The sequence below is a fragment of the Epinephelus moara genome, chromosome 6 (assembly GCF_006386435.1).
Source record: "Epinephelus moara isolate mb chromosome 6, YSFRI_EMoa_1.0, whole genome shotgun sequence".
In the NCBI taxonomy this organism is placed as follows: Eukaryota; Metazoa; Chordata; class Actinopteri; order Perciformes; family Serranidae; genus Epinephelus; species Epinephelus moara.
Genome location: NC_065511.1, coordinates 42,001,461 through 42,020,492, shown reverse-complemented (window position 1 = coordinate 42,020,492; position 19,032 = coordinate 42,001,461). Strand labels below are relative to the sequence as shown.

Below are 19,032 nucleotides of genomic sequence, written 5' to 3'. Positions count from 1 at the left end.
GGTAGGTAGGTAGGTGGGTGAATAGATAGAAAGGTAGATAGATGGGTAGATAGATAGATAGGTGGATGGATAAATGGGTGGGTAGGTAGGTAGGTGGATAGATAGAAAGGTAGATAGGTAGATATATAGAAGGGTAGGTAGGTAGATAGATAGAAGGGTGGGTAGGTAGGTAGGTAGGTGGGTGAATAGATAGAAAGGTAGATAGATGGGTAGATAGATAGATAGGTGGATGGATAAATGGGTGGGTAGGTAGGTAGGTGGATAGGTAGATAGGTAGATATATAGAAGGGTAGGTAGGTAGATAGATAGAAGGGTAGGTAGGTAGATAGATAGAAGGGTGGGTAGGTAGGTAGGAAGTTGGTAGGTAGGTAGGTGGGTGAATAGATAGAAAGGTAGATAGATGGGTAGATAGATAGGTAGGTACGTAGGTGGATGGATAGATGGGTGAGTGGGTAGGTAGGTAGGTAGGTAGGTAGGTGAATAGATACAAAGGTAGATAGGTAGATAGATAGAAGGGTAGGTAGGTAGGTACCACTGCCACTGGGTAGCTAGGTAGTTGGATAGATGATAGATAGAAAGGTAGATGGATAGACTGATAGATATGTAGGTAGGTAGCCAGGTGTGGATAGATAGATAGATGATGGATAGATATGTAGGTAGGTAGGTAGGTAGGTAGGTAGGTACCACTGCCGCAGATTTACTGACAATACTGACTAAGATTTCTGCTCCCTCTCAGTCACTTGTATCACTTTGTTACTATCTTGTTGGTCATCAAGTAAAACATAAATACGGACAAAACATGACATTTGGTTATAAAATATTCAGTAAAACCCACATCATGTATTTCCTGCATTAAATCTGTTTTCTTCTGCTTCAGTTCACAGCAGAGAACCAGGGTGATGGTCTGTCTCTGAACCACAGCGGTCTGAGCTGCAGCAGCACCGACAAGAACCAGTACCCCTCCAACATGCAGGGGCACCTGGACCTGCAGGATCCCGGAGACCAGCAGCTCCTCAACAACCAGAACCAGAACTACGGCAGCGGGGACGGACGACACAACGTGCCCAACATCATCCTCACTGGTGGGTGTCGACTGGTGTTTATGAGACCAGAATGGGATGGGCGATATGGCAAAACATACCATCACGATAAATTTCCCTTCACTGATCGATAAAGATATTTATCATGATATATAATTTGATAATGCTGTGAGTTTGAAAAGTATCCTCATTCTGAGTCTTTAATTAATTTCCTGAACCCGTCTTTCTCCACGGTGCTCATGGGCATCATGTCTTTGGCTGTGTCTGCTCCTTTTTCCTTTTCTGCAAAAAGAGGACACTATTGATTGCTGTTTTGGTGCAGCCCCGTTAGCGTTGCCCACAGCAGCAGAAGTGCTCAGCCTTTAAGCAACACTTGTTGGTGGACTTACTGCAGCTTTGGGCAGATTTTCATGCTCTCAGTGTAGTCGCTGGGACACCACCTTTTCAGGTGATGGAAAAGGTTTGTTGTGTTTCCCGTCCTGGTTGGCACCAACAGATGACATATCTCACAGACCGTTTTTGTCTGTCTGTCGTCACCTTTCGAGTGGCCAAACCACTTCCAAATTATTGACGCTGTGTAACCTTTTTTTATCCACAGTTCTGTCTGTTTGTGAGGATGTTTGTCACCCCCACTTTGCTCCTCACTTTCACTCACCTCAGCACAAACTTCGTAGTGAAAAATGGGCGTGTACAATGATGCGCATCTCCCAACACTGCAGATTGGCTGACAGCTGTCTGATCACTTCTGCAGCATGACACTCTGTTTGTCCATGTCGAGTAAAAATGACTCTAGTTTATCATCAAGTTCAGTGTAAAATCTTGATTTAAACCAGGAATTAACTGATCAGAGAATAAGAAAATTATGAATGTGACCTCACATTTTGGTTGTTACAATACTCAGAGTTTATTTTTGCTGAAGTTTAAAGGTTCAGTGTGTAAGATTTGGGGGGATTTAACATTATCTAGCAATGAGGATTGCAGATTGCAGTCAGTTGAAACCTCTCCTGGTTGGAATTCCTTCAGTGTTCATTGTTCAGCAGGTTTTGTGTGCCGACATCTACCTGTCCAGCAGGAAACAGGCCAACTCCACTTGGCTCGTCTTCCTCTCCTTTTGTGCTGACCAGTGAAAGCGAAAGCCAGCCCCAGATCCACCCTCGTTTCAGATTAAGCTTTTGTCGCTCTCTATCTGTGATTTTTCAGTGCTGTGTCCTCTTGGCTGCTGCTTTCTGGTCACTTCCTTTTTATAAAAGGCCGACCTCACCCGAGCGCTGCAGGGGTACACGCCCATAAACGTCCCGAGCACTTCTGATTGAGAGGGATTTCTTCTGTATGAGTCTATACATTGTGTTTTAGGAAAATCTCGCAGAGTATATCTTGAAGAATTTATTTGATTATTGGGTCCATTTAAATCTTTCTGAACACTGATGTTTGGGGAAGTTGAGTTGTTGTTAAGAGTTGAGAATAAGAAGTCATGCTGATTAACAAGTCAGGTGTTCTGTAGTTTTCTTTCAGGTTTTATTTCCTGAAAGTCTAACATGTCCGCTGTCCCTCCCTCCCTGCAGGCGACTCCCCGCCGGGTTTGTCTAAAGAGATCGCCAGCGCTCTGTCCCACGTCCCCGGCTTTGAGATGGATCCCTTCTCCCTGGACGACCCCCTCAGGATGGACCCCCTGGCTCTGGACATGTTGGACGGCGACTTGATGCTTGCCGACCCGGCTGTGGAGGACTCCTTCCGATCCGACCGGCTGAAGTGACCCCGCAACCCCCCCGCGCTCCAGGAGCTCGGAGGGAGTCGGCGAAGGAGAGGGCCACCCTGATGGAGGTGGAGAGACTGGGATCTGCGCCGCTCCGCCGCCCACTCACCGCTCCCCCCACAAGATGGTCTGCAGAGCGAGGCGTGGAAGTAACTCGGGAACCTGCGGGAGTCTCGGTGAGAAGAGATTTCTGTCCGGGTCGTGATGAACTGAAGGAGGGGGGAGTTTTCCGTCGAAGGCACTTAACTGAAAATGCTCTTGCAATGCTTGAAGTCAAGAAAAAAAAACAGATGCTTCTCTTTTTAGGCATTAGCTTGTACGAGTCTTATCTGCATGTTAATGAAAAATGCACTCGCATAAATGCAAACACGCAGGAATAAACCGCTCACGTGACGTCGGCTTTATGTAAAGAAACCGTCTGTAAAAACCAGCAACGCTTGGAAGATCTTGAAAAGAATTATGCATCCAGATACACGTGGATCTTCCCCACGGCAGAGCTCTCTGACTGGTCTCTGCTCCACCCGGCAGCCATGTTCTCGACAGGAAACAAGATGTGTGATTGGTTCGGATGATTTTACCCCAGAACTCTGTAGGTTAGGAACCAGCCAGAGGCCAATACAGTTGATGTTTGGCTTTCTCTGCTTTATCAGCCACTTTGACAGGAACTCAGCCATGACCTAGAGCTCTATATATTTTTGAAATAATATGTTTCCTGCTCCGACAGTCACAGATGTCAGTTTAACAGCCTGAAAGAGGTTGTGAGATTCTACTTAAACCAAACTGGTCAAAAGAATTTATATTCAGTTAATTAAAAGCAGGTTAAAGGTTTTGGATGAAGCTCTCTCAGGAGTGCGTTCAGTGCTTAAAGCCCCTGATATGCTGCTTCTTTTCAAGTCATATAATCATCGTGATGCCCCTGATTTGTGTCCAATTAGAGCAGCTTTATACCCGTGAAATTATCCCGTGATCACACAGGACGCTGTCCTCAAAACGATGAAGTTTTTCTTTGTGAGTTGTGAAATTGACTAATCTGCTGTTCAGGACGTAAACCATGTTTCGTCACATGTGGAATCACATTAATATTCACAATTATATTTTTGTATACTTTCTTCTTTACGACCGTTCATCTACAGAGAGACGGTAAAATAATCAGCTTATCGGCTTTATCAGCAAGTCACAGAAATCTGGTGACTCCCCTTCTGTTCTTCAGCAAGAAGAGACGTCCGTGAATGTCTTGTTTGTTTCTGATTTTAACATCAACATCAGTTTTGGTGTGAGAAGACACAGATACAACCAAACTAATTTTGGTTGAAGAGTTTGTCTTCTTTCTGCTACAAGTTGAAATCTATTTATCAAAATGCGTCTGCATCAATAATTGTTAATAACTTTGAGCAGAGTCTCAAAAAGAATCTGAAGAGTCACAAGATGGAGAAAAAATATATATCTTTGTTACACGTTTATTTTTCTGAAGTATTGTAGATACTTGTCTCTCTTCATATTTTTGTCACAGGGAGACATTTCTCAAGACAAAAAGGTTGGGAGTCATCATCATTTCCCACCAGAACCACCAAAACTCACTGCGTTACATTTGTGTCCGACACTTTAATTCAGAGCGACTCGCACTTGAAGCCTTCAGCACACGAGAAATGAGAAAAAAAAGCGTCCTGTCTGATCACAGATAATCAGTTTATCTTTTAGTTGCTATATCACTGCCAGCTACACGAGTGTCACTGTTAAGACCTTATTTTACTGAGCCGCAGTCTGAAGTCTGAAACATGCTGCTGCGTCTGACAGAATGCGACACACTGTATGAACACACCACATCACAGTGTGTGCAATAAGAGGGAGTACATCCTGTTGTTCTCAGAGTCACGTTTGGATGGATTCCACTTAAATCTTCACAGATGTCTCAAAGATTAAGAGACAAACACCTTTGGCAGCATCACGTTTCAGACTTCACTCTCGTCCACATTCCCTCTAACAGAGAAAACATTAGTGTCTTGCTAAAGAAGAACGCGCTGACAATGCATCGGATGCACTTGCCTGTAGTCGTGTGTGAAACTTGGCTGCTTTTTTAATAGAAGATTATGCATTTAAATGATGAAACTGAATGTGAGGGTGAATGAAAGAATAGCAGATGGGAAGCAGGGATTCTGTACACCTCGGGGAAAGAAACCGAAATCACACGGAGATTTCTTTCAGTGACAAATTTACGAACACGACAAAATATTAATACACAGATTAGTGTTGATGTGCAGGAACCCTGAGCTCACAAATCTGCATCTTCTTCCCGCTGAAATGTTCGTATGACAGCTACAGTCGCCCCTCAGGCTTCAGCTTTATCGCCCTTTCAGGTCAACTTCTTAAAGGGCAATTCCACCAATGTTTATGTTGATATTTTATATATGTTAACAGGCATTTTCCCAAAACCACAAAGTACCCCAAAGTGCCAAAAGGTCGTTACTCAAGGGCTGCAACTAACTATTTCTATTATCAATCAATCTGCCATTTATTTTCCAAATTAACTGATTAATAATTTGGTCTAAAAGTTGTCAGACGATGGAGAAAAATGTCCATTGTAGTTTTGTTTTTTTGTCCGACCAAAAGTCCAAATAAAGTTTAAATGAGTAAAAAGAAAAACAACCAGTTTATAGCAACATTAAACAAAGAAAAACAGAAAAAGTTCACATTTGAGAAGCTCACATAGAAGAATATTAAGCTTTTTTTTTTTGTTTTTGTTTAAAGGGCTGAAATTAGTCGATTATTATATTTTTTTCTTGCAGAAATATTTGCTAGAGTTTTTCTATTTGAGCTTCTTAATCATGAGAATTTTCTGATCATTGTAACGTAACGATTTTGGGTTCGGACTGTCGGAGATGACCAAACGTCATAGAAAATTCTTCACAATTTATAAACCAAACGTTTAATCGATTAGACGGGAGATTGGTTGATAATAAAAACAACCCCCAGCTGCAGTTTTTATTGCACCTGTAATCAAACCCAGCAGTGATGTCACTGTGTCCTGGAGCACACCTGTTCATCACTGCAGCCAGGTGAGCAGTTATATTTTGAAGGGGTGTCACTTCCTGTGCCTTGCTCAGACATTTGAACGTATAAAACAGAAAACAAGATGTTGAACTTTAATTTAAAATCTTCCTCTGATGATGTGATGTGAACTTTATACCAACTGCGACCCCAATGCAATTTTTTGGCGGGATTGCCCTTTAACCCCAGTCACTGTGATTGACAGCCTTTAGCCCCGCCCCCTTCTCTACCTGCACTTGCTGCACCTGTGCTTTCAGCCCCGCCCAGGGCCGGAGCATAGCAACATATTTTTATGTAACAAAAGGTAAAAAATGATTATTATTAATATTATTCTGACTATAAAGAAGTTTTATTTTTTAATCCAAAGTGGTCTAAATCTGTATGTACATAATTTCTCAGATAATATCTTTAAATAAATAAATAAACACAGTATATTTAAGACGAGAAAGAAAAAAAAAATCAGCTTGTAGAAGTTTGACGCCTGAAATGAGTTTTTGAACAACAGCTTGTAAAATTAGCTGCATGTGTTTGTGTGAGCATTTATAGTAAAAACATGTCGTTATGAAATGTTGTCTGGTGCCCCCCCCCCCCCCACTCCCATCCCCCATCCCCAAACCCACCAGTTGGAAATACGGTCGTCAGCCGCAGCTCCGTCTTTAGTTTGTTTCTGTAACGTTGTGGAAGAGTTCAGAATTTCCTGGTGTCTGTGTGACGAGAGGCTTTTATTGAAATGTCCCTTTAATTTTATATTTGAATCATTGATTATAGAATTCTGGAAAACTGAAGTCAAGTTTCTAAAATTATATTTTTTATATATGATAATATCTGTAAAACAAATTCTACATTTTGGACCGTTTGATTTAAAATTCAAAATCAACAAATAGAAAATCAGAGTAGTTTTTGTTTTGTCTGTCGACTGAGAGGTTACTGACAAATATCCCAACCTGGTGGCGGGACCCCCAGTCAGGGTCGCAAGATCATTAACAGGATTTTTAAAAAGATTAAATCAGAACATGATGTTTATTCTTCAGTAAACATGATCATAAATCATAATATTATTCGGATAAAACAAAGAGGAGAAAGACACTTATTTTAAAGTGAACTTTTGCAGCCAGTAATAATGATAATCTGTATTTATAAAGCACTGTTTAAAGCAGAGTTATGAGGTGTTTTTACAAGGCAACAACAACAAAAAAAAACAAGTCATAAAAACAGTTTTTAAAAGAAAACCAATGAAAACCCTCAAACCGCAGTGATAAATGTCAGTTCAAAGGAAAGTAGATCTTTAGTACAATCTGCAAAAGTTCTCTGATAAAGAAGACAAGAAAGGACTTGAAAGTGGTCGCTGACTCATCCGAACCTTATTCCCTCGGGCAAACTATAAAAGCAAAGGCCATGAAGTCAGTGACAGTGTTTGGTGTCAGCTCTTTCGGGATCACAGGGGCGAGCACGTCAAATCACTGTGACCCGTCACGTCTTTGTTGTTTCAACTCTGACTGAAAACTCCTTCCACGTGATGTGATGTCATCAGCTGATGTTTTTAATTTAAATATGCGTTTGTCTCCCGTGTTATTGATCTCCAAACAGATCACCGCTCTGTCCTCAGTCCATGTTTGGTCCAGGGTAGCGAACATTACATCATAACATTACATCGTGATACGTGAACAAACAGAGCAGGTCAGACCTGTTATCAGGACCAGATTGCAGTTAGAACCACATCAGTTCTTAATGGCTCTGATTATTATTCTAACTGGACTTCATGATGTCACCTGTCAGTTTGGTAAATATCTGCTAAACCAGGACTTGACCGGAGGCTGTAACGCCTCGCAGTTTGCCTCAGTGATTTACATTCCTGCTAACGTTAGTCATCAAACATTAATTAGCTGCACACGCATGAGTCACGACAGCGATGAAGCTTGAGAGGCTGAAACATCACCGCAGCTCTCTGTCTGTTTCTCTTACACCTTCATTTACAGTTCAGATTAACGTAGGGCGACTCCACAGAGATGTAGCTCGCTAACGTTAGCTAAACAAAGTGCAAATGCTAACTCAGATCATTGATGAACAAAGTAACACGCACCGGTGACTGATGAAGGTCCAGATTTATGAGAATTTGATGATTAGCACCAGCTCCTGACAACAATAGGAAACATTATCTAATGTCAGCCCTCCTGAATGTTGTTTAATATCATTAACAGTTTAATGTTTAGTTAGTTATTGATAACAAATACACGTACCTGCTAACAGCAGCTAGCATTTAGCTACCTTGGACCAACGAGAAGCTTGAGTCGAGTTATACGCAGCTGACGGACAGAAACATCTGTTTGGAGATCAAAAACAAGGAAAATAAATGGGTACATTTAGATATAAACGTCAGTCGACATCATGTGATGTGTGTTTTTAAATCTCTTGGATCAGTCAAAGTTGAAACAACAAAGATATGGAGAGCTGACACCAAACTCTGGCTCCTCGAGCGCTGTCACTGACGTCATGACCTTTCCGTCTTTTATATTTCGCTTTGGGCGGGTCGTCCCAGAGCCTCGGGGCCCTGACGGCAAACACTCTGTCCTAGTATCGACTGTCGAAAATGCACACATTTTCTGACAACACACAGTGTCCTTTCAAATTACACGTCCTCGACAAACAAAAGATCAACTGAAAAATTAACCAAAGATTTAGTAAAATTTTATGTCAGATTATAAACAACAGAATTAACGAGGGATGTCAGGAGGATGTTTTTTGATCATCTAAACGCCTCTTCCAGAAGTGAGGAAGTAAATTACTGTCAAACCTCCCATGATGTCTTGTAACATGCTTAACAAATTAATTTATTAAATAGAATTGTTAACAACAGCAAAAGTCAGAGGTATATCTACCAGTTAAAATAAATTTCCTATTATATTTATTTAAGCCATTTAACCCTTCGAGCAAACTGATGCGATTTCTTTCAGAAACATGGGGAGAAAGTCAATGAGCAACTTGGAAAGAAATTAATAGATAAAGAAAAATATTTTTTAAAAAATAGGGAAAAAAGAAAAAAGCAAAGGAAAAATTATAATTATTATTTCTTCATGTTTAAAATTATGTTACAGAATTACTATAATTTTTAAGCAGTTTTTCCAGGTCATTTATTTGTTTGTTTCATTTTTTGTAAACTAATTTTCTTGTTTTTAATTTTCTCTTTTTACTAATTTCTTGCAGATTTTTTTGGGTCATTTCTTCTTTCGTTGCTCACTTCTTTCTTCCCATGTTTTTGAAAGAAATCAAGCCAGTTTGCGGTCAGGGTTAAACAGCTGTCTTTGTTTTTAAGATGAAATTGAGGCAAACTGAGAAGGAAAAAAGCAAAAAAAAGTTATTTATTTTTATTTTTTCATCAATCTGACAAACAAAAAGCTACAAAACAAAAATAGAAGCTGAATTCAGTCGTCCTGTTTTCTATTTTTATTGATTAAGAAAAATTATTGTTTGTAAACAGGAAAGTAAATGTTACACTGACTGCTGGCGGTGCCATTATTTTGAAAATGCACTTCCTGTCTTATTAGGGGTCATATTGCAGGTCTGGAGAGTTTTGGAAATCAGTTTGAGTTACTAGTTAATAAAAAGTCTGCAACATCCAAGTGAATTCAGAGAGACACCGAGGTCTGTGGAGGAAACCCAGGAGGAGATTATGGGATGGATTTTAGCTTTAACGCCTCTGCAGATACGAGACAGTAAAAAAGATTGTGATTGATAATGAAATGAATAATGTGCCTGAAGTTGGACTGAAACTTGGGACTGTTGAGGGTCAGAGTGGGAGCACAGCAGCTGGTGTTGGTGGTGACGGCGATGTAGGAACGACAATCACAACAGAAAGTGGTGTTAAGTGTCACTGCTGCCCCCTGCAGGTCAGTGACGTGACGGTGCTTCAGTGTCTGTGGTTTCTTGTCTCTGTGCTGCACTGTTGGATTCATCACGTCGAGGAGAAAGTTCAAACCTTAATTCTGAGATGTCTGAGATGGTTCCTGTCGGCGCCGGCAGCCGATGAGATTTCAGTCAGAGATTCAAACTTTGGGACAGAGCTGATAAATGTGTGTCTGTGTGGTGAGGTGATTAAAGACGGGGGTGCAGCCATGTTGGATGAAAATGTTACTGAAGTTAAAGTCAGGATGGAAAATAGATTTGATCGGTTTGTTTTTTGTCCTGTCGTTGAAATGCAGTCTGACAGTGAAGCACTGAATGTTGATGTGTGTGTGAGCAGATCTTATGTTCATGTTGTGAGCAGAAAGTTTGATTCAGTCACAAGTTCCAGCTTTATTAAATACTGCAGATATTTAACCTTTTAACAGGTCGTTACGTCTTTATGAGCCGTAAAATCTCATTGATCTGAAATACGTTTTGCAGCTTCCACAACAAGTCAGCTTCCTGTAATCGAGATATTTGTAAGACCAACAGAGACAGATTCAGTCCTTTCTTTTCTCTTTCCTTCTCTTCATTTCTTCACTTTACCCCCTTTTTTAGAAATTAATTATGTGTATTTGTATTTAATGTAAGTAGAAAACCCTTAAAGGGATGCTTCACATTTTTTGAAGTGGGGTTTTGTGGTTTACTTATGCACAGATAGTTTATACATGCAGTAGATGTCAGTCGGCACGCCTTTAGTTTGGAGAAGCAGACACGAGTCTGACGTGGAAGCTAAGTGATGTACTGCTGTGGAGGGGTCAGCCACAAAACTTTTTTAGCCACCTAAAAAAGGCAGGAGCCTAATAAAATCAATGTCAGTTTAAGTTTACGCTATATTTAGAATATTTTCTTTATCTTAATGTCACATAGTGATTTCCAATGGGACAATTAAGCAGTTACATTGCCCTGGTCAAAGCCAGACTCCATTGACAAAAACAGCGATTTAACATTGCTGAACACAGGAGCTGTTGGTCTACTGCTGCATCGATCTGTTAGTTTGTTTGTGTTATTGGAGGGCTTTGGCTTTTTAAAAGGTTAGTTCACACACACCAAAGTCACACAGTAACACAAAATGTGTAACTAATCAAGGCAGCAGTAGACCAGCAGCTCCTGTGTTCAACAAACTTAAATTGCTGTTTTTGTCAATGGAGTCTGGTGGCTCTGAAAATAGCATAAACTTATGTAGTTTTCTTTTAGGTTGGACTTTTATTGTGTGTGTAAGAGATGTTTTGTTGCTGACCTCGTCCACAGCAGTACGTTGTTTAGCTTTAGTGTCCGACTCCAGTCTGCTTGTCCAAACTGTGGGCGTGTTGACTGACATCTACTGTAGGTAATATGCTATCTATGGATAAGTACGTCGTACAGCCCCACTTCAGAAAATGAAAACTGTCCCTTTAAATGTATCTGTTCACTGAGCTGGATCAGTATTTTCTGTGCATGCACATTTATTTTAAGTAAGAACACCTTTAAGAAGCAGATTTTCTCCAGACTAAATGTCTTGTTGTTACACGACTCTTTGCAGTGAAACTCGTACAGACGATTGCACCTTCGACTTTCAGGATTCAGACTGAAACGTATCAGATCAGATCAGGTGTGAATGGAATCTTAAAGCTGTTTGTGTCCAAATAAAAGTTTAAATAAAGTTTTGCTCGAGATGAAAAGATCAGGATCAAATCAGTTTGAGAGAGAGAACACTTTTAATTTCTGTTTTTTTAACTGTTAAATTTCTTTTTAAGTTTTTTTTTTCCTTTAAATTAAACTAATATTTGTTTTAAAACCACCATCGTTTTATTTTTACTCTGTCATTTATTTTTTTAACAAGAGCAGGCATCACTCAGTAGGTCAAACACAATCATCTGATAATTTACCCACCTTTGTTTTCCCGTTTGTAACACTGACGTCATCCTGTGTGTGTGTGTGTGTGTGTGTGTGTGTGTAGCATTTTGTTGTTACGCAATAAACCTGTTGTGAGTTCACATGCAGTTCCAGACTCTGCCAGTAGAGGGAGCTGTTGACCAGCGAGGTAGTGCGTCTGTGAGTGAGAGTGTGTGTGTGTGTGTGTGTGTGCGTGCGCGCAGACTAGGGATCAGTTAAAGGCCATATTTCATATTTTTTCATATTTTTTATTGATGTATGATATTAATTGCTCTCATATTATTATTATTATTATTATTATTAATGTTATTGTTAGTTTTTCATGTTTTTAGGCTCCGGAGAATAAAATAAAAACGAGCGTCCAGCGTCTGTTGCTTTGTATTTGAATAATAAATTGACTTTTTGTTGTATTCAGATTTTTATTTGAACCTTGTAATAAATAAATAACCAGGGAATGTTGAGTGTGTTGTACATATGAATATGTTTTCAAACAGAGGTGCTTCTGAAGCTAACAGAAGAGATTTTTAAAGAGACTGTACCTTCACATTATTTTCCAGAAAATAAACAAATGAAACCTGGAACTGCTGCAGTGTGTGTGTGTGTGTGTTTGTTTTTATACTGCGATGAAATATTTATATCTATGGACTGCTCAGTAGAGGAGTAAGTATAAAGTACTAATACCACACTGTTGAAGTCCTGCCTGTAATAAGTATACGACAGTGTAGTTTATAAAATATCATTCATGANTTATGACACTTAAATACAATTTGCATAATAATTTGGAACGCAGTGTATAAAGTACTAATACCACACTGTTGAAGTCCTGCCTGTAATAAGTATACGACAGTGTAGTTTATAAAATATCATTCATGATCATACTCATATACTATACTATTATTTGCATTAATTTCTCCATTATATTGGTTCTACTACAGTTTAGCGTGTCTATATGAATATACAGCTGTACACTGTTGGTATGTCACAGCTTATTGTGTTTATAGGACTGATATTTACCACGTATAAAAAAATATAAATGCAACCTAAGTATGGTTACATAAATATACCACAGCGTAGCTGAAACAAATATAATCCAGTGTGGTATGTAATACCACATTTGTATTAATATGTATGGAATGAAGGTCATAATATGGCGTGAAGAATGTTTGGAATCAACCTTGAATATATGGAATGAGACTTGTTTTGATAGACTGAAAGTCGGAATATAAAGAATGAAAGGTGGAGTATATGGAATGACAGCGTATATATTGAATAAAATCTGAATCTATTAAATGGAACGAGGATATATAGAATGAAAGTTTACAATTATGGAATGAAAGTTTGAATGTATGGAATTAAATATATGCAATGAAACTTGTACATAAAGAAGAATATAGAATGGCAGTTTAAATTTATGGAATGAACTTTATGATTGAACCTACGGAATGACACTTGTATTAACAGAATGAAAGGAAGTCGGAATATATAAAATGAAAATTTTAGTATTTGGAATGACGGCCACAATATGGCTTGAGACTAGAATATTTAAAATTAAAATTTGCATTTATGGAATAAAGGTTGGAATGTTTAGAATGAAACTTATATAGAATGAAAGAATGTATAGAATGAAAGTTTGAGTATATGGAATGTCGGTGGTAATAAAGCATGAAACTTGAATGTTTAAAATGAAAAGTTGAATTTATGGAATAAAAGTTGGAATGTTTGGAATGAAACTTGTATATATAGGATGAAAGTTGGACTATATAGAATGAATGTTTGAATTTATGGAAAGAAAGTTTTCATTTAGGGAATGAACCCGTTTATATGTGGAATGACACTTGTATTAATAGAATGAAGGTTGAAATTTATAGAGTCAAAGTTTGAGTGGTATGGAATGAACCTTGAATATGGCAATTTATAGAATGAAAGTTTGAGTTTATGGAATGAAAGTTAAAATACATGGAATGACAGCATATATCTAATAAACTCAATCTATGGTATGAAACGTGATGAAACTTGTATTAATAGAATGAAAGTCAGAATATAAAGGATGACAGTTTGAGTTGGAATGAACACTGAATATGGAACAAACCTGTAATATATAGAATTACAGTGTGAATTTATGGAATGAAAGTAGGAAAACATGGAATGACAGCATATATCACATGAACTGTGAATCCATGGAATAGAATGTGAATATATAGAAGGAAAGTTTATATATTACAACTGTTGTTCAATATATTTAAACTTTATTTCATATATTCAGACTGTCATCCCATACAACAGTTAAACTATATCGTAACACTACAGTTTAAACTCCAAACTGCAGCAGGTGAACACAACTAAGTAATTTATTATTGTTTAATTCAGATGTTTTTTTGTTGTTTTTATTCTGGTGAATAATAATAATACTGTCTGTATTTAAACCTCCAAAAAGAGAAATAATTCATTCACCAGTTCAGTTTCTGTCTGACAGCTGCGTCCAGAGATAGGTAATAACACCGGAAACAGAGGTGCTCTGGCTTCAAAATAAAAGCATAAAGTCAGTCACGTTTTAAAAACAAGAAATGAAGCTTTTGTACAGATTACAGGTGACTAATATTTTCTAAACATGTTCACTAAACACCATGTAAAACACCCAAAGAAGAGGAGCTGCACTGGAAGGAAGGTTTTAGACTAAATGTCTTACATTTTTTATTTTTTTTTTTTGTGGTAACATTTACTAAACTACATACAGATGTACATTTCCTGTTAGTTCATCTTCATAACAGAGTTAGAGGAGGAACAACACCAACTCCCAGGATTCAGACTGAACACTGAAACATGTCAGATCAGATCAGGTGTGGATGGAAAAGTCTGGAAATCAGATTTAAAAACATTTTTGTGCAAATGAACGTTTGAAGAAAGTTTTTGTTTGAGACGGGCCCCAAACTTTTCAAAAGGAAAGATCGGTAAAGAGGAATAAATCAGTTTGAGAAGGAGACAACATCTTTATTGGCTGTAATATCTATTTTTAAAGACTGTTAAAATATTTTTTTTCCCTTCTACATTGAGCTGATTTTTATGCTCACAGTCATTTTGATAAGAACAGGTGTCACTCAGAAGGTCAACAGTTCAGTCTTGAGGAAACAAAGCTTGTATAAAAAGAAATGCAGATCTTAAATATCAGCAATAATAATCACACATTTCTTTATTTGTGTTTGTGTGATTTCACTATCTTTGTCAATGGTTCATTTCTAACAGTGTCTTTTTCCTTTCTGCAGAACTTTCGACCTTTATTAAAAGATAACAACCTAATAAATCATGTGGAGCTCTACGTGACCTGTTTACAGGACCGTCCCTGGTTCAGGTCTTCACCTTCAGGTCAGACCTCACAGGTGACACGCTGCTGCTCACAGCTGCAGGTCTGGGTAATAATTGATCTGCAGGCTGCTGCTGATGGAGCAGAAACTATCACACATATTGACCAGTTATCTCTCTGACTGTCTCCTGCAGAGTGTCTCTGGGACTTTAGGGGGTTTTAATCCCTGATATTTGTTTGAGAAGATATCTTTAGATTAAAAAAAAAAAGATGAATAATTTAAAATATCTTATATCTGATTTATATTATTAATCCTGTAAAACAAACCTGATAGTGAACAAATTAACTTCATTATTATTAGTAGTAGTAGTTGTAATATCATTAAGCACGGAGGGGAGCGATTCATCCAGCTAAAGGTCAAATTTATGTGATGTATGAATAGATATGTCTTTAATGCCTATAAATATGTGGATTAATTTATATGGCAGAATGTTATTACACACATTGGCTCAAGTACTGTACTTAAGTACAGTTTTAAGGTACTTGTACTTCACTTGAGAACTTTCTTTTCATGCTGCTTCATACTTCTACTTCATCTCAGACTTACTTTCCAGATTTGGTTTAAGAATACAAAATATTACTTTTACTTTTGGCACTTTAAGTACATTTGTATGCTGATAGTTTTTCTACTTGTGGTGATTGTGGTGATAATCTACAATATTTACTTCAGTAAAAGATCTGAGTGCTTCTTTCAACACTGTAATAATCTAATAATATAATATATGAGTCAAAATAGACATTTTTCTGTATTAATTACTTTTACTTTTAGTACTTTATGCACTTAATGTAATTTTAGTACATTTTCCTGATCATACTTTTACTTAAGAACATTTTCATTGCAGCAGTTTTACTTACTTAACAGAGTATTTTATTTTAGCAGTGGTCTTCAGTAAAAGTTTATATACCACAGTGTAAAAACATATTCTGTTACAAGTGCTTAAATTCCTACTTTAGTAAAAGTAAAAGTAGTAAGTATTTGCATCAAAATGTACTTAAAGTATCAAAAGTAAAAGTACTCGTTATGCAGAATGGCCCATTTCAGGAAAATACATATTTATATTATTGGATTATTATCACTATTGCATTATAGTGTTCATCACTTAAATGTTGCAGCTGGTAAAGATGCTCATTTTAATTATTTTTATTTCTTACACTGCTGCGTACATTAATCTATAATAATACACAATCATTTATTATTAGATTTATACTGCTACTAATAATGATAATAATAATTAGTAGTAGTGTTATTGTTATTATTGTTGTTGTCTGAATTTGCAAAGTAACTTATCAAAATTTGTAGCGCACAATATTAAATACACATAATATACAAAGAAGCCTACTGTATTTCCCTCTGAGATGTAGAGAGATGAGTAGAAGTATAAAGTAGCAGAAAACAGAAATACTCAAATTAAGTACAAATTGCATTTCACCTCTGGACATTAATACTTCTAATTAATACTACTAATGAAGCAAGGCAGCTTTATTTGTAAAGCACATTTCATACACAAGGGCAATTCAAAGTGCTTTACAGAGCAATAAAATATAAAACATAATAAAGGATACAGAAAGGAAAAAAGAGAAATAAGATATAAAAGGTAATATTAATTATAAATGATTTATTATTTTTTTAAAAAGCACCATTAAAAATAGCAAAAGTGCAGAAAATGACTCTTAATCAACAGTAATAATGAATATTAAGGGTCTGTTCCACCAAACTATTGTCAACAGGGCTTTTATTTTGAAGCCTGTGACCGGAAACAGGAAGTGTTATTATGTGTAGCTTGACGCCGCAGCAGACAGCAAACATGGACGTCACATGTGAGAGAATGACCTAAACATGATCCTTCCAGTTATCTGTGGGAAAAACCAGCAGAGACAACAAGGTACGAGTCACATTATTTCACCGTTACCGACTCTGTCTCGCGCGTTAACGGACCCGGTGACTGTTGACGTTTGAAACCAGCTCGCCCGGTTAGCTTGTTTAACGCTAGCTAACCCGGGGGAGCTAACAAACGTTATAGCGTTTAACGGGAACCTCGGTGCGCCCATTGTCGGACACGCCTCCCTCCGAAGCGCTTCTTCATTTTGTCCCCGAAATATTTTCACATCAGACCGAGTCCACCGGAGACACCGAGCACCGTGTGCTTTCATCCGGTTATAGTGGTTTTAATGATGCGTTCACTGGCCTCCGACGCGCTCATGTTTGCTTATTGATATTAAATTTCTAACCCGTGTAAACACGAGTGGAGAACAGCCTGTCCCTGTGTTAAATGACATGTTGAGACTGACACACGAAATAATTGAGACTGAATATTGTTGGAGTCCAGGCGGCTGTGCGTCCGATAATGGAACCCTCCCACTTGCTGACTCCGGGCTTTAAATTGCCTTGCAGCTGCAGGCGACCATCGCCTGTCACGGTGAACCGACGCAGCGCTCGTTAACACATTAACCGCTGCGACTGTTCACACCACAGGTTTGTTTCCGGATGATTTAAAGTCGGAAACGTTTCTGGACTCAAATGAAATAAAATCGTGCACAGTTGTGTCCGATAATGGAAGCACATAGAGGGGGTTTCGGTTTGTTGGAGCTCGGGCCTGTTTGTTGCAGTGCAGCTCTGTCTCCATCAGCCTCCTGCAGACTGTGGGGTGTTTGAGAGGAGGTGAACAGGAGGAGCTGTCTGTCTGTCTGTCTGTCCGTCTCTGTGTGTGTGTGTGTGTGTGTGTGTGTGTGTGCGTGTGCAGGGCCTCTGGTGCATTTATCTGACTGTTGATTTGTGCAGGAGGGTGAAACACAAACACTGTCAGCAGGTTTTCAACCCTTGAAACACTCAATAAAAGCTCAAACAAAAAATCTTTAGGGACTGTTGCGTATTGATGAGAGGAGCGGGGGCGATGCAAAAAGAGGGAGGCATGTCAAATTATTTTTTAAAGCACTGGGTCTTGTTTTTTATTGTGGCTTAGGGGAGGGACATACAGATTTTTACAGATGATTTCTAAGATAACATATTCTCCAAACCAGCGAGTTTGGACGGCTTGTTATCATTGTATTTTCAAATTTCCAATGGTCCCTGAATGCATTATGTGAGAGGAATGGTTGACAGTGACATTTCACCTCACCTCAAATTTGGCCAAATTGGGGCGCCCAGCGACTCCGGCGGGTAGAGCAGGTGTCCCGTATTTGAAGCCAATGTTTTAGCTGCGGCGGCTGCAGGTTCTCTCTGTTCCCCCTTTCACGCCTAGACTGTCCTAAAAAATGAAGGCAAAAAAATCCCCAAATAATCTTTAAAAACACTGGCCAAATTAAAAAAAAAACCTTAACTTTTAACTTTCAAATATGAAAGGGTAAGTTTTTTAAAATCTAATAACTAATTTCCGGTGCAGGGAGGGTCGTGCATTTCCCGCCAGGCACTCAGAGAGGCTCGAGGAAAACATATGTGTAGCTTCGGGGAGGGTAAAAAAAACAAAACGAAACAAAGAACCCAGTCACACCCGAGCTTCCCTCCTCCTCTGATAAATATAGAACAGTCCCTTATTTATTTGTTAACAATAAAGGAAAGTAAACCTATTTTCCAACACTGGACATTAAATTAAATCAGATTATTCAACAGCAGAAATATTCTTTTTTTTTAAAAAATGAGCCGAGACAACAACAAAAATCTTATTTTTCTTGACTGGATAAAAGAGCGTTAAAATCACAGCTCATGTTATATTTCAATAAATCCTCATGTTCACTTCAGATCGACCTCAAACTCGACATCATGCTGCAGTTCAGCGCCGTCAGCATCGCTCTGATTGTTTAACATGATGGAGCAGCTGTGGTTCAGAAGGCACAGCGTCCATTAGTCACACAGTCGCTGGTGGTTTGTTCCTCGGCTCTTCCTGTCCACATGTCAGAGTGTCCTTGTCGAGCAAGACACTGAATCCTGAGTCGCTCCTGATGGCCAGACTTTTGATGTGTGAATAATGTTTTGTCCTTTAATGTGGAAAAGTGCTTTATATGTCCTATAATCTGCACACAGAAAC

General features: G+C 38.4%; 2 protein-coding genes across 5 annotated transcripts in view; both read left to right on the top strand.

Annotated features, from left to right (window-relative positions):
* Nucleotides 1–12,233, top strand: part of LOC126391496 (CREB-regulated transcription coactivator 2) — a 72,701-nt gene extending 60,468 nt beyond the window's left edge. For all 3 annotated transcript variants that reach the window (XM_050046330.1, XM_050046329.1, XM_050046328.1), the window contains 2 exons: nt 878–1,082; nt 2,603–12,233. In XM_050046330.1, coding sequence (XP_049902287.1) covers nt 878–1,082; nt 2,603–2,793 — 396 coding nt within the window. In that variant the 3' untranslated portion in view covers nt 2,794–12,233. The remainder of the gene's footprint in view (nt 1–877; nt 1,083–2,602) is intronic.
* Nucleotides 12,234–16,782: 4,549 nt separating this feature from the next.
* LOC126391488 (DENN domain-containing protein 4B-like) overlaps nt 16,783–19,032 on the top strand; it is a 67,412-nt gene continuing 65,162 nt past the window's right edge. The window contains exon 1 of one of the 2 annotated variants that reach the window (XM_050046307.1): nt 16,783–16,893. The gene's annotated coding sequence lies outside the window, so the exon portion shown is untranslated. The remainder of the gene's footprint in view (nt 16,894–19,032) is intronic. The other variant, XM_050046309.1, reaches the window with a different exon arrangement.